At 39.3% G+C, this 15,332-nt stretch overlaps 1 protein-coding gene across 4 annotated transcripts; it reads left to right on the top strand.

The window, feature by feature from the left end:
• The first annotated feature begins 2,867 nt into the window (after positions 1-2,867).
• Positions 2,868-15,062, top strand: ZFAND5 (zinc finger AN1-type containing 5). Of its 4 annotated transcripts, none has more exons than XM_045840147.1 (6): positions 2,868-3,402; positions 7,916-8,075; positions 8,494-8,605; positions 9,246-9,349; positions 11,781-11,906; positions 12,607-15,062. In XM_045840147.1, exons 2-6 carry the CDS (start codon positions 7,925-7,927, stop codon positions 12,753-12,755), a joined length of 642 nt encoding a protein of 213 aa, XP_045696103.1. In that variant the 5' UTR covers positions 2,868-3,402; positions 7,916-7,924; the 3' UTR covers positions 12,756-15,062. The 4 variants fall into 4 exon arrangements, with proteins under 4 accessions (XP_045696103.1, XP_045696102.1, XP_045696104.1 ...); XM_045840146.1 differs by lacking the exon at positions 2,868-3,402 and adding an exon at positions 5,388-5,463; XM_045840148.1 differs by lacking the exon at positions 2,868-3,402 and adding an exon at positions 5,412-5,548.
• Positions 15,063-15,332: the final 270 nt, after the last annotated feature.

The following is a 15,332-nucleotide window of genomic DNA, read 5'->3' as shown; positions in this document are numbered from 1 at the left end:
GGCAACCACACATTGATGTTTCTCTTCCTCTCTTTCTCCTTCTCTTCCCCTCTCTCTAAAAATAAATAAAATCTAAAGACAGAAAGAGAGAGAGAGGAAGGAAGGAAGGAAGAAAGATAGGTATATACCTGGGTAGTGACTACCCACTATGACCTGCCCAACAAGGAATTTGTGAACATAACCTGTAAGGTTATACTCTCCATAGAACCACTTTTCGTCCATATAATGAAATTCTACAAAGTGTTTTTGAACAATTAATTGATAACATCACATTTGAGTACGCCTCACTTTTTTTCCTTTTGCTTTTTCCTGTTATCTATTTACAAATGCTAGTTTCAACCTTCTCTGATGACCAGAGTGATGGACTTTTTGCATACTATATTAAGAGCATTCTATTATATATTTTGTGTTGTATAATTGGTTTTAGAGTCCAACTGAAAATTTAGAACACCAAAGGGAGGGAAAGAAACCACTCCACTGAAGTACATTCCATAATCTGTTACACCAGTAATATGAAAAAAAACTCTCTCTTTTGTTTAACCTTTTCCCTTTCCCTGGTGTGAGCACCTGAGAGACATTACTGGATGGCGTGGTAGGGGTAAGCCAACGATTCTCAAACTTGAGCACACATAAGAATCACACAGAAAACTTGTTAAAACACAGATTGCTGGACCAAACTTCCCAATTTGTGATTCTATAGGTCTGGTGTGGGAGCCTAAAAATTTATATTTCTAACAAGTGCCCAGATTATGGCGATGCTGCTGGTCTAGGAATCACCCTTTGAGAATGGCTAGAGTAGTTGCTAGAAGAAAATCTTGCTACAACTAGATTCAGTATCAGCCACATTCTTGGTTGAAATAGTCTTACAGAGAAAATTATAAATGGTTGGGAGAACACAAATTATTAGAAGATGCTACAAAGCATATTATGCAATACATTATTAAATAACCAGCTTGCCTTATTCTTCTTGGGTTTTTTAAATTATGCTTCTTCAAGAATTAACTTGTTTTACTTTTTAATAACTAAAATTCTGGGAGTGGAGGGGAATCTCTGTTATGTTTTCCTCAGCAAGAATCATTTCCATATCTTCCCTGTCCTTCAGTGCTTCAAGCAAGTCACTTTTCTTTACTCATTACTCACTTAACTATAAAAATGGTTGTAACAGTGCATGCATATCTCAGTGAACTGCAATGAGCATTAAATGAGACCCTAAATGGATAATACTCAGCACCAAAAATGGTAAATGGTAGCTATTTTTACTAAATTATCTACTTGTTCAAGGGAATAAATTCCAATGGCCCTGGAATCAGTGACTGAAACTACTTAACATATCTAACACATTAATTGACCACAGAAATAAGCCTAAATGTTCTAAGTATTCTGCTCAGTGTGGCAGGATACTGTTTAATTTTGGAAATTTTGGCACAGACCCGGAGTAGGTTCTCCCAAATACACAAAATTATAAAGAAGAATTACATGGAGCATTTTTTTAACGATATTTTATTTATTTATTTTTAGAGAGGGAAGGGAGGGAGAAAGAGAGAGAGAAACATCAATGTGCGGTTGCTGGGGGCTGTGGCCTGCAACCCAGGCATGTGCCCTGACTGGGAATCGAATCTGCGATGCTTTGGTTCGCAGCCCAGGCACAATCCACTGAGCTACTCCAGCCAGGGCTACATGGAGTATTACTTAAAATACAAGTTCCTGACCTCTGCCCCAAGCCAACCAAAACCATCTCCAGGGATGAGGCCTAGGAATCTTTTAAATAATCACCCCAAGTGATTTTTCTGATTAGCGAATTTGGGAAACACTGAAGGGACCTCTCATTCCATTCTTAATGGTGGCTAACATAGCCCTAAACATCACTTATTTATTCACTGCGCTACTGGTTACTAGAAAATATCACAATTTCTTTCTGTTTTAGCAATTGTCCTTTGGAGTTGAACTAAAATCACTTAGAGAGGTAAGGTGGAGGGGCAGGGAGGGGCCGGGTCGTTGCTTTGTAAATGTTGTTTTAACTCACCCTTTCAAATTAGTTCGGTCCTGTGCCTCATTTGTGAATTGTCCGCCTAATACTACCTCCCCCGTCTTGAACTTCCTCTTTAACACCTCCTCCTTTCTGATTTCTGCCTCAAGTCTAACTTGTTTGTCCCTTACTCCATTTCTCGAGTAGAACATTTGGTACTTTCCCAGTTCACGATGCTTTGCTGGAATAGTCAATTTCCAGGGATTTTACAGGCTGGCCAAAACAGTTTGTTCAGAACGGAGACACCAAGGCCGAGAAGTGGCAGCTCCACCCGTGACCTTGAGCGAGTGCCTCCTGCCCAGCTCCTTACCCGCCGCGTCACGGCAAAACTCAAGCTGGACTTTGGAACCGAAAGCGGTTGGGAGAGAATGGGGCGGGGTGTAGACTTAATAAACAAGCAAAAAGAACCCCTCAAAGGTAGAAATCAGTTCTTTTTCCTCTTCTCTAGACGAATCCCCCTAATTCTTGAAGGGTGGGGGACTGGTGATTGAAAAGTAAGGAGGATATGGATCAAGAAAAAAGCGTGAGAACTCCGATGGCAAAAAGCGGGCTGGAGTGAGGAAATAAGAAGGAGGGAGGCTGAGGGCGAACAATCAGGTTAAAAATAGAACTTCATCCTCCGCACGACTCGCTCTTTCCAGCTCCACCCTGGGGCCGCAGCCAGGCCAGTGACTCGGCTACACGCGACGGCAGCGCGGTCAGGCCCCGCCCCGCCTCCGGTGACAGGGGTCGAGGGCGGGATGTCGGGTAGGCTACGTCACCACGCACCCCCACCGCCGCCGGGGTTTTCGCTGACGCACAGACCCCGCCCCTTCCCTCCTTCTTTTCCTCACTGCCGGAGCGCGGGGCGGGGAGGAAGCGTCAGTCGGGAGGACCGGGGTTCTATCTGCATCTCTTCTTCGGGCTCTTCGCTCGCTCCCAGGAGCTACGGGCCTCATCGGCGGTAGCTCAAGTGACAGAGAGCGCCTCCAGCGAGCCCTCGCGGTGCCGTTCCCGCTGCGCGCGCGCCGCTCGTCTTCGTAATCGGCTCTACCCGCCGCCGGTGGATGCGTGAGGCGACGACGGGCGAGCGACGCGAGCCGCGTTAGCAGCCGCGGCCTCGGGTCCTCCCTCCGCCTCTCCCTCTGTTCGCCCCCCTCCACTTCCCTCCTCCCACTTCCCAAGCTCCGGCGCGTCCCGGCCACGGTCGGTGCTACTGCAAGAACAAAAGGACCCCGCGGCGGCGGCAGCGCCACCTCCGCCTGCGGCGCCTACTGGCTCCTGGCCCGCGGCGGCGGCTTCAGGGCTTTCGGCTCGCCCCCCTCGGAGGCTTCGGACCGGCCCCACCGCCCCGGCGTCACGCGCCAGCCGGGCTCTTGCACTCGGGCTCACGCAGGGTAAGTGGTGGGGAGGTGGGGGGAGGGTGCCCGGCCTCTCGTGCCAGGCCGGGGAGTTGGCTTGGGGGGGCCGGGACGCCACCGAACTCCGATTAGGCCCGAGTGGGTCCAGGATGGTGGTGTCCGGGGGAGGGGAGCCCGCCCGCCTGCTCAGGAAGCACAAAGACGGAGGCGTCATCCTGTGGTCGTGGCCCAAGGGCTCGACTCCCTGCCCCCCCCCCCCGGCTTAGTCGCGTGCTCTCGGTCTGGAACAATACCCGCGTGGGTCCTCCGGGGGTTGGGGCTCCGGGCCACCCTCGCGAGAGTCCCGGGCTCCCTTGGCTGCGGCGCCCGACGTGGGCAGCGGGACCCGGACAGACAAAGAGGCGGCCGCGCCCCCTGCCCCCCGCTCGCCGCCGACCCCAGCTCGCTGCCGCCTCCTCCGGGGAACGGTTCTAGCCCGGGGGTCGGTGCGGGGCGGGTAGGGTGAGGGGCCGGCCTGTCCTGCGGAGCTGCTGTTCTGCATGACTCAGTAGTTTTTGAAGAAGGCCCTGTCGGGCTTTCCTGAGCGAGGCCTGTGCTAGGAGGGGGGTGGGGAACCAGTGGGACCTGAACTTCTAAAATTCTGTGGAACGTGAGTGAGGGGTCTAATCTGTAGTCGTGTTTAGTTTTCCCAGCGCCTTTGTGTTTTCGCCCAAGATCCCTTTATTAGGGAAATGAACCTTCCCCTTTGTTTCATGCATTTAGGCTGTTGAACTGAAATTCTGTGCTTCCTTTCCAAGCTTTCCGTGAAGCTGTGTTTTGGAAAAGGCCCGGGTTTTTATCTTTATTGTTGAATGCCCCACAGAATAAGGACGTACAAGTGTAAAGTAATATACAGGTCATAGCCCGTTTCTGTACCAGGCATTTAGGTAATTTACAGCCTTAAGAATTATAAATTTCATTTTAAACTCATTTTTAAACAGGATTTCAGAATTGACTTAGAAGAATACTGCAATTTTATCTCTCAAGTTTTTAAAGAATTTTTTTAAAAGGGATTTATTTTAGTTCTCCCTTATTTTCTGTCTCTCGGGCCCGATATTAAGCCTGGAAAGGAGCCTTTTAAAAATCACACTAATCTACTGCATTTGGCAAGGAGGAAACTCGTACGGAGAGTGAGGACTTGCCCAAGGTCACTGGCTTAGTCAGAGGTAGATTAGAGTCTAGAATTCAGGTATCAAGTCCAGGTGAGCGGGCATTCTTAACATCTCTTAACATTATGTGCACCTGGAAGAACTAAATTCTATAGGTTTGAAAAGCCTTTCTTTGAATTCTTCTATTCGAGGTTAGAGAGTTGTTCAGGGTTTTGGATTGTTTTGTTTTGTTTTTATTTTCTTTTAGTTGTGCATTACAGAAAGCCAAAACTATAAAAATAAACATTCCACCTTTACATGATCGAGGAAACAGGTGAATGCTCAAGTTTCTATCAACTTTAAAGATACTAGTAATGATACTGTATATTTCTAAAATACAGCCAAGTAGGAGAGAGCCATAGTACCTGATGACAGGCTTTCCCCACTCCCCCCTCCAAAAAAAAAAGAATAAATTGACACTAAACATGACGATTGTTGGTGCCTTGATGCTCTGTACTGTGCTTGTTTTTATAAACAACCCTGACCATTTTGGCTTCGTGCATGATTAATGATGCTTGCATCTTCTAGATTGAATTTGAGATTGTTCTCTAATTCTCTACATTAGGAAAAACTATAGCAGCCTTAATGGCATCTTTTTGTTTTGTTTTCTTATGTTAGATGTATGAATGCTGCATCCCTAGTTTTTGGGGTTGTGTAGGAGTTGGCAGGCTCTGGGATATAAATAGAAGCTGATTTCAGAGGCCCCTGTTGACTAGGCTTTATGTGAGAGCCTCCATCCAGCTCAGCCTGTCACATTGCAGCCTTGTGACAGGCTGAAGCGTCCGCCCATGTGATCTAAGCTTCTGAGAAGAAATATTAAGGCAAGCTGTGCACATGTGATGGCATTTAAAAGCTGGCTTTCTGGGCAGGAGGCGGGGGATGGTGGACAGACAACAAGATGAGAAGCCAGGTAGAAGACTAAATGTCCTGGCGTCTCTAAGTTGAAGATTATTTATAGTGAATTGAAGGTAGATGTGTTTTCCGAAGAAGGAAAGGTAGAAGGAATACTTTGCATGTTGGTGTGAGTGAAGTCATTGGATGAGATTCCCCCCCCCATTGTGTTTACATAAAAATTTTAAGAATCAGATTAACAAATATTAATGTTTGTTGGGTCAAATTCAGGCCATTTTGCTATTAAAGCCACTGTCCAATGACTGAAAATTAGTATAGAAAGTGTGAGCTAGCGTAATTCTTAAGCTGAGTCTGAGAAATGGACCAAATTTTTGTTTAGGGTAAAGATTCACACACTTCATAGTGGGCATGCAAATAAATAGTTTATTATTTGAAGCATTTTTTGCACATATTATGCTCTAATTTTTAAAAACCCAGCTGAAAGTGTTTGTTAATAAACTTCCTAAGTGATGTTGAAATGTTTACACTGCTCTGCTCCAAAATGAGTCAGCTAAATTCCACTTACTATTTAAAGAGACAGTGTCAACTAAATTAGTACTGTTGTTTGAAGTTGTGGATCTTGGTCACTCACTGTACAAGTTTGATTGGTTTGAAATATTTTCCATCTTGAAAACTGTCCTTTTGCTAACAAAAGTAAAGGTTACTGTTACTTAGTTGGGAATAGTTATCATCCTTCTGCCAGGTCGGAATTGGTTAGTCCTCTTCCATCCTTTTAAAAAGTAATTTTGTTAATAAAAATTGCTAATAATTATTGAGACATAATTTTAAATAACTCACTAAAGAGTGTATTCTAGAAGTGGTAATTGGAAAAAACCATATAGAATTCCAGAAGATGATAAGTTGTAGCTTGAAGTACTTTTCCTGCACTTGAAGTGTTCATAACTTAATAAAAAGTAATTTCTTTCATCAACAGTAAGGTACATTGAAATGACAAGTTAGAGCATATGCTCTTTGCTAAAATGTTCTCAAGTTTGCTTTTTGTGCATTCATAATATTTTTAGGTGTTGTGGAAATCCACTTTTTTAATAGTGTGTATTTTCTCTTTAACTTAGAGGAAAATATACTAAATTTAACAGAAGATAACTTATTTGTGCTGATTTTAACAAGATTTGTGGAAAAGCAAGACTATCCTTGCTGTATAAAGATTTTTCTGGTAACTTAGCATAAAATATTAACCATTACTAAACATTGTGTATTTATATTGCTTTACTTTGCTACATTGAAATTGAGCTCGGAAAGCTCAATTTTCCATTTTAATTTTCTGGTATGAGGAAAACAAGCCGTTGTTTTAAGAGAGCCTTTGGCTGAGAAAGCTATGGCTGATAATTTGTTGTGTGGCTCAGGATTCTAGGCTCTGACTTTAAAGTACTCAGCCCCATATTTCACATCTCAAATGTAGAACATAAAAGTGTAAGCAGCTGACCCCCTAAATTTTTAAAGAGCTTCACTCATTGGTTCCAAGGCAACAGGAAAAGCTAGATGATCTACCAGCTCTCTTTTCAGGCTGTGTGAAAGGGTTGCAATATTCTAAAAGCTGCCCAGTAGCAGAATTACTGAATTACTAGTTGAGCCCAAGTATATTCGGGTGCTAGTTTTAAGAAAGCATAGAGCTACATCTAATATACAGCTAAGTGTATAAAGAACTGGTAGATCTCAAGAGTCAGTAATTAGGCCCTGACCAAGTAGTTCATGTTAGTTTAGTGTTGTCCCAATACCCTAATGTTGTGGGTTCAATTCCTGGTTGGGGCATACCAATGTTCCTGGCCAGTGTCGTGTGCTTGTGGTTGGTTGGATCATTGTGTCTGTAAACTAGGGATTGTGGATTCAATCCCTGTAGTGAGCACATACATTTCCTGGTGTTTCTCTCTCCCTCCCTTCATCTCTCTCTAATGCCCTTGGATGAGGATTTTTATAAAAATGCATAAATAAGTGGAACAACAAATCAGTGTTTCTCGTTCTCTAAAAAATAGTCATAAAAATAAATAGTAATTAAGATTTGTAGCTTTCTTTGACATTTACAAGTTCCATTTAATCTATTTTAACCAACGATCAGGAGATATCAATTGTCTATATTGATTTAAATACAATTTTGATAACAGGCAGAGTGACCTTTTCAGAAACTGAAGCAAACAGCAATAGTGACAAGTAATATAAATACATTTTAATGTTTAATGGTGGGGGGTTTTTTTGTCCTAAAGAATGAAATCATAGGTCATTATTTATCAAGTTAAAAAATGATTCCTTTCATGCCTTTGTTTTTACAAAGGGAGCAAAATATTCATAACTTTTCTTGGCCTACTTTTTAAAATGATAACACAATTTGGGCCTTTGTTAAAAATAGGCTTAGTGTTCAGAATAACAAAGGTACATTGGTGACCATTATACTAATTTAGTGATTTTATTTCAGTTATATACTAGTTTCTAAAGTTTTGTTTTTGTTTTCTTTATAGCTGAAAAATATGGCTCAGGAGACTAACCAGACCCCAGGGCCCATGCTGTGTAGTACAGGATGTGGCTTTTATGGGAATCCTAGGACAAATGGAATGTGTTCTGTTTGCTACAAAGAACATCTTCAGAGGCAGCAGAATAGTGGCAGAATGAGCCCAATGGGTAAGTTGTTTCCAAGGACAAACTCATTTGAAGAACTGGTGAAAAGAAAACATAGAGCCAAGAATGGGGGTCTAAGACTGAGAATCAATGCTGAAGGCCCAGAGAGAGAAGACCTGAGAAAAGCTTGAAATTAAAGCAACAGTCCAAGTACTTGGCATTACTACATCAGGAATGAATGACTATCTACAAGTGTCTTCTAGCTGTTTCATTTTGTTTTTGAGGTTTTGTTTTACACTTGTATTCACTGGATATGACTTTAATAATGTACTTTTGTTTGGATGCTCAAGTGTAGGATTCTGCAGCACAATGAGAATGCTTAAATCACTAACCTAATTAAATGCAAGTATTTGTTACTTATTTAGTCTTGATACTGAGTGTTGTATTGCTTTGTTTCTTACAAATCATTTTTTTAAAATAGGGACAGCTAGTGGTTCCAACAGTCCTACCTCAGATTCTGCATCTGTACAAAGAACAGACGCTAGTTTAAACAACTGTGAAGGTGCTGCTGGCAGCACATCTGAAAAATCAAGGTAAGATTGTTCCAGAGTTTTTATAATACAAGGAGAAAACAGAGATAGCTGTGCTATCCATACTATTATAATTATGAATGTTCATGTATAATAAGGGTGTTAATTTATCAGATGCCCTTGGCTTTGCATGTGTTGCATAGTCAGGATTTCAGTATCTTTTAATATATGATCTTGTAGGTCATTGAGGAAAGATGTGTATTATAACACACTCCATAACACCCCCAAGGATGCTGTGTTGAGAATGCTGTGCTTTTATTTCCTTATAATCGAGGCTTAGAGACTGTAGGGAGTAAGGCTTTGCAGACTATAGTGTAATGCCACACAAGGCATTTTTGGCAAAACTGCCCCCTTTTGCCCTTAAACAGATTACAGACACAGCTAAAAATTCCTAGTTGGCTCTAAAAGTAATGTGATTTTTACAAATATGCAGCCTTGAATTGATGAGACATTTATCAGATTGCTTTCTTTATTCTCAACCATTTTTGCTGAGAGCATCCAGTATCTTTTTAAATTTTTAGATTATTTAGCTCCGATTGATCATGTTGGAAATACTATATAATTTAAAGTTGAACTGAGAACTTACTATCTCACAAAGAAGTACCCTTAACATCTTTAAAAATGTTTGCTTGAACTCAAATAGAAATGTACCTGTGGCTGCCTTGCCTGTAACTCAGCAAATGACAGAAATGAGCATTTCAAGAGAGGACAAAATAACTACCCCGAAAACAGAGGTGTCAGAGCCAGGTATGCTTTTTGTTTAATACTAGTTCAGTTCTGGACTTGGTAGTATGAGAAAGGGTTGGTGGGGGGATTCGTTCCTTCCCATTGAAGGACCAAAGATGGAGAGAGCTGTAAAATACAGACCAAGCAAGAACCAGCTCTCTTTCGAGAGTGTAAAATAGTCACTTTACTCTCTTCTTTCTTCTCTACCCACCTCCCACCACCCCCCACACCAATAAATTAGCAAAGATTATAATCTGGAGACAGGATGTATTAAGATTTAATGAACTTAAAAAGTGGTTTACTGTCATATTTTAAAGGTATCTAAATCATTAGAGAAGGCATTATTCAAAAACAGCAGAAATTACACAGATTAAATTTCAGAGCTATGAAGAAAAATTTTTTAAAATAAAAAGTAATAATTTCTCAGTCTTAATACTGCTAGTATTGTAGAAAATATTCAAGCAAAAGAAGATATTAAATACTAAGACTTTCAGGTGGAACTGTAGGATCTCATTTTATAAAAGTTTAAAACTCAGTATGGGAAGGCATTTTTGGTTTTCATTAGATAGTGACTTTGAGTCAGTGCTTAATTTATACAGTGCCAACCACAAGTTTTCTAATGTGCTAAGAGGTTGATTTACTTGAATTACCTGTGCTAGGCCTAGAGCAAGGATCTATGTGTTTTATATTGCACATAGTTCATTTTTGATAGCTTCATTATTTCCTGGTCATGTTGACTGAATACAATATAAACCTTTATTGTGAGGAAATAGTGTCAGCGCATATATAATCTGCTTTGGAGGCTTGCCTTTTCTAGTATCACATAATATCACAAGCTTATGTGATAAAGTTAAGGTGAAAATGTATAAGTTGGGCAAGTGAATCCATATTTGGTATTTTGAAATGAGTTCCATCCTTCTGCAAAAGCTGACCAAATTAGTGTGTGTGAGAATTTTTGGTTTTGAAACACAAAATTAGTCTGGCCTTGGAATAGTACTTACTCTTGTGGGTTAGATCGGTAGCTAGCCTCCACATTATTATTTCGTAGTAGTAATTCTGTAGTTCACTGTTTCTTTGCCTTTTTCTATATCATGTTTCTTTTCTTAGTCCCCCTTACTTGTATGTCTTATGAACCACTGCTCAGTTTTTAGGCATGGTCAAGGAAATGGCTGCTACTCCTCTCCTCCCCAAAACTGTTCCCGTATCATCAGGAAAAATTGTGTTAAGGTTGTCATAGTAGATTATTAGGAATAAGTAATAGGTAGAATATTCTGTTAGCCTAATATTAGGCTATTTAATCTCTAATAAAAATGAGTTACAAATTTGGGAAGAATTTTCAAGTAAGTTGTCATTAAACCAATTTGCCTTGTATCTAGAGTTTGGATTTACGTTAATAGCATTGATGCTGACCTATTTAGGCTGTAATTTTAGCATTGCATATGCTGATTTGCTATTCTTGGGGTTTTGGATTAATTTAGTTTACAGTTTACAGTGTTTCTGGTGTAGTTGAATTTTATGGAAGTAGAATTAAATTTGGTATTTTTAAAGTAATGGTAATGTGGACTTTAATCCAATAATGTACAATTTTTGCCTTCATATTGATAAATTCTATTGCTGTCATGTATGAACTAAAACTTAAAGCCCTTTTAGGTGGAAAAATGGACTTTTTAATGTAAACCAAAATTATTGTTTTACCTATGAAATCCTTACGTCTAAAATCAAAACTTCCGAAATCAAGACAGTGCTTGCTAATCTTTCTGTCTTTAGAAATCAAGACAGTGCTTGCTAATTTTTCAAAAGGAACTTTAAAAAAAAGTCTTCCAGATTTTCTGCATAAGACAATAAAGCACTTGTTACATTGAAAAATAATTATGAAATTATAGGATCTGAAATCAGTGATTGATGATTTGGGTTTTACTTGTCAAAATTTGCTGGTTTTATCTATCTACAGTTTCCCCCCCTCCCTGCCCAGAAAGTATAAAAGCCAAATGGCTTTTGCAGTAAAGAACCTCAGAAGTTGTCAGCTTTATTTACTGAGTAGTAATGACTTTGAACAGACCTAATTAAGATGTTTACATGTAGACAATTACAATATAGAAAAACTGAGCATGTGACCAACATCTCAGATCTTTAAAATCTTTTAAAATTGGGGTTTTATTTCTCAGTACTAGCTGTTAAGAGTGAGTTGAAAGGAATTTGGAGTGATGATTGTATAAAATTTAAAGGAACAAGTAATATGTTGATTGGCAAGAAATTCTTAGATATGATAGTTCCGTTATAAAAGTAAAAGATCCTGTTTAAGACATGTTTTTAAGAAAGGCTTCTTAAACATTTTTTACCATGACTTTTAGGGGGGGTTTTTTTGTTGTTGTTTTTTTTTAGCTTAGATAATTAGTTAATTTTCAGCCAGTGAACTCTTGACAAATTACTAATTTTCACTCTTACTTTTCAGTTGTCACTCAGCCCAGTTCATCAGTTTCTCAGCCTAGCACTTCTCAAAGTGAAGAAAAAGCTCCTGAGTTACCCAAACCAAAGAAGAACAGATGTTTTATGTGCAGAAAGAAAGTTGGCCTTACAGGTATTAGAAAACACATTAGACAGAGTATATTTTACAGCAGGGTTCAATAAGGTGTGCCTTATTGAACTTTATAAGGGGCTGGTTGGTCTTATAACAAAATGCCCAACTTTCAAGAATAGAAAGTCCAGTTTCATTTCCATTTGTCTTGCTAATCACATAAAACCCTTTTATTAACTTTAGACCTTAGGAGTTACTTTCCTTTATTGGATTGATAAAAATTTATTCATTTTGATTATTTCCTTTAGTCTCCTGGCTAAAAGGTAGCTGAACTAAACAGTAAGCACCTACTTGGAGCCAGGCAAAAAATATTGTAGATGCTTTTTGTTTCCTTTAAGTCTCACAGCTTTTTGTTGTCTTTCCCTAGTTTTCATTTGAAACATTATTACCCAGTTAACATATGGTAGGAGGAGAATTTAAATCCACATTGTTCTGGCTCCAGAGCCTGTGTAATTAATTTCTACCCTGTGTGGTATCTGTAGGAGTTTATGGAAGGATAGTTACTTGAATGTATCGTGTCAAAGGTTGGTTTAAAAGCTCTATCACAATTTGAAGTGACAAGACTCTGTCTGTCTTTGATGTTTCAAAGAGTCGTGGAAACCTGGTTCCCTTTCTATAGTGAGTAAGGCTTTTTATTATTATTTTTTCTCCCTTTTAATTGCTACAAGTTCCCAAGTGACTCTGCTTCCTCTTTCGTGTACAGGGTTTGACTGCCGATGTGGAAATTTGTTTTGTGGACTTCACCGTTACTCTGACAAGCACAACTGTCCATATGATTACAAAGCAGAAGCTGCAGCAAAAATCAGAAAAGAGAATCCAGTTGTTGTGGCTGAAAAAATCCAGAGAATATAAATTACTACTTGTGAAGAGACTGAAACTTTGTTTTTATTTTAATATATCGTAGGAAAACATTAAAGAGCAGATGCATGGCCATTTTCCTTTGATGTTCTCCAGAGTTTTACTTTATACTTGTCTGTCTTATTGATATTTTAGGATGTTTGGGTGTTTGTTACAGGCAGAATTGGATAGGTACAGCCCTACAAAATGTATATGCCCTCCCTTAAATAAAATTGGATGAAAATCTGCACATCAAATTGAATTACAGATACTAGGGACAAAATTTAGTTCCCACGTGCCAAACAAAATCCGTGAAATCTCTGCATGTTTGCAGCGTTTCTGCCTTTTGGGAATGTAATCAAGGTATAATCTTTGGCTAGTGTTATGTGCCTGTATTTTTCTTAAAAATGGTACACCAGAAAAGGACTGGCAGTCTACTTCCATCATAATTAAACTTCACCTTGTTAATTTCCACATGTTCTTTGGAAGCTGGAAGAAGGCGATAAAGAGGATCAGACCTTTCCATGAAACCAGTATTTGATGCCATGTATAAGCCTGGCTAGTCAGTCTAAAAGCTGTCAAATAAGACATTCTGTGAAAGGTAAACATCACAACTGGTTGTCATAGGAGTAAAACCATCAAGCAACAGGGTTTGAGCTACCATTGAAGCTTACTGTGCTGGCTGCACCAGAAGATGTCTGCATTACTCATTGCTAAAAACGTGTAGCACAGAACTGCACTAGGATTAATTTGTTTACAAGAAGAAATTAAAACTACATTTGGTTTTCAAATACAGCAGCACTACTGAATAACATGCATCTGAATTTTAAGTTGCAAAAGCATCTGAACAGTTAATTTTTCATGTGCATCTTTTGTTGAATGTTTTGGTTCAAGAAAGAATGTTTAAAGCTTTTTTAAAGACTTCAGTTCTTAATGTAACTACCCTTCTGCATGGAAAATCATAACCAACATGGCTGCAGTAGACTTAGTGGTATCCAGCACCACTTGCAGAGGGCTGCTTATCATATTAATTGTACTTGGGTGTAGGACTCTAGTGTTCTTGGGTGTATTGCATGGGCTGCATTATTTACAGCATTGTACAATAACAACTAGAAGAGGCAGTATACTTCACTGATGCTTGTCTGGTAATACCACTTCTGTGTTATAATGGGAGGTTTTCTGTGATGTATGAAATGTGCGTGTTTTTTTTTAATATATAAATGAGTATAGTTAGATTAGTGTTGTGGTAATGCCTGTTTTCATCTGTAAATAGTTAAGTATGTACACGAGGCACTACTCTGATTTATTGCAGTGTTCAGTCCTAGTTTTTACTTTCATTCTTAAAGCATTCAATTTTGCTTTCAATTTTATGTACCTTAGTTCTGAGTTAGATTTGCAGATGTGTACAGATAGTTCATATTTATGTATTGCACATAATCATGCTATCCAGCATTGATGCTATATTGTATTATGTAAATAATAAAAGCCATGTACAGAGGGAAACTTCAACTTGTTCATTGGGTTTTTAAGCTATAGTTAGAAATTCTACAGAGACATAATTAGAAAATGTTTCATAATCTTTTAGTTACATGTGTAGATTTTACATGGCTATGTTGTACATTTTTCATTGCCATCTCAACATGTGTTCACATGAGAACCATGAGATGAGTTTTGTGAAGTGTCTTCAAGTATAATACATAACAGGTGATTGTTTTTGAAAGAAATGAAAAGGCATTTTTAGGATCTTATCACCTAAGAAAGGAAGGAAATTTGAACAATTATGGTCTGCCTACCCTATTTGGTTTTATTTTATAGGTGACATTCTAGGCATGACAGTTGGCATGAGAACAGGTGTAGTTTTGATTTACTTTTTTGGATGTGGCCCTAATGTAGAGATTGGATCCATGGGCTTGGTCTTTGAAGCTTTCACGTGAGATAACGAATAACTGACAAGTTCTGACTTTGCCCATGGAGTAACAGAAGCCAAGAACAGAAACATGGCTGCTCAGTGATAGAATTTCAAATGGAAATACTTATCCTGGTTCACTATTTTTCACAGTTCTTTGGGTTTTGATGCATTTGCTTCAAGTGAGGGAAATGTGTAGAAGTTTATATATGGGATAAGGTAGTATTTCCTGAAATATGAAGGATTGCAATTGACTTGATAATTATGGTTTAAAACTATGACTTAATTTCCCTTCTCAGTGCTACCTCTGTCAACATTTACTTGATACGCTTTAACAGTATGTGGGGGATAAAGAAGACACTTAGGAAGATGATGGACCCTCAGACTTCATTGGTTTATAAAGGTCTTTGAATAAATGCTCCTGTAGGCTTTCTTTTTTCTTTTTTCTTTTTTTTTTTTATTAGTGAGAAACATTAACATTTGGTCTTAAAGGATTTAATTTGTGGGAAGCATCAATGGGGGAAAAGGGAACCAAAGTGGGTAAGGCAGCTAGGAAGACTAATTTCTATAAAGACCTGTTTGCAAACCTGAATGTTTCCCAGGCAAGAGTAAAAAAGGGTCTTAACTTTGGAATGTTTATGGAACACTATATGAAGTATTTAAAGCATGTTTCTCAGAGACATCTA

The sequence above is a fragment of the Phyllostomus hastatus genome, unplaced genomic scaffold (assembly GCF_019186645.2).
Source record: "Phyllostomus hastatus isolate PE091 unplaced genomic scaffold, TTU_PhHast_1.1 phas_contig_34, whole genome shotgun sequence".
NCBI lineage: Eukaryota > Metazoa > Chordata > Mammalia > Chiroptera > Phyllostomidae > Phyllostomus > Phyllostomus hastatus.
The sequence above is the reverse complement of the archived record's forward strand: the minus strand, read 5'-3'. Positions and strand labels throughout refer to the sequence as shown.

Bases quoted from the DNA above. Each gene is read 5' to 3' on its own strand.
- ZFAND5 (XM_045840146.1), top strand. The intron at 8,076-8,493 runs GTAAGTTGTTTC...TTTTTAAAATAG, and splicing joins TGGCAGAATGAGCCCAATGG to GGACAGCTAGTGGTTCCAAC. The intron at 11,907-12,606 runs GTATTAGAAAAC...TTTCGTGTACAG, and splicing joins AAAGAAAGTTGGCCTTACAG to GGTTTGACTGCCGATGTGGA.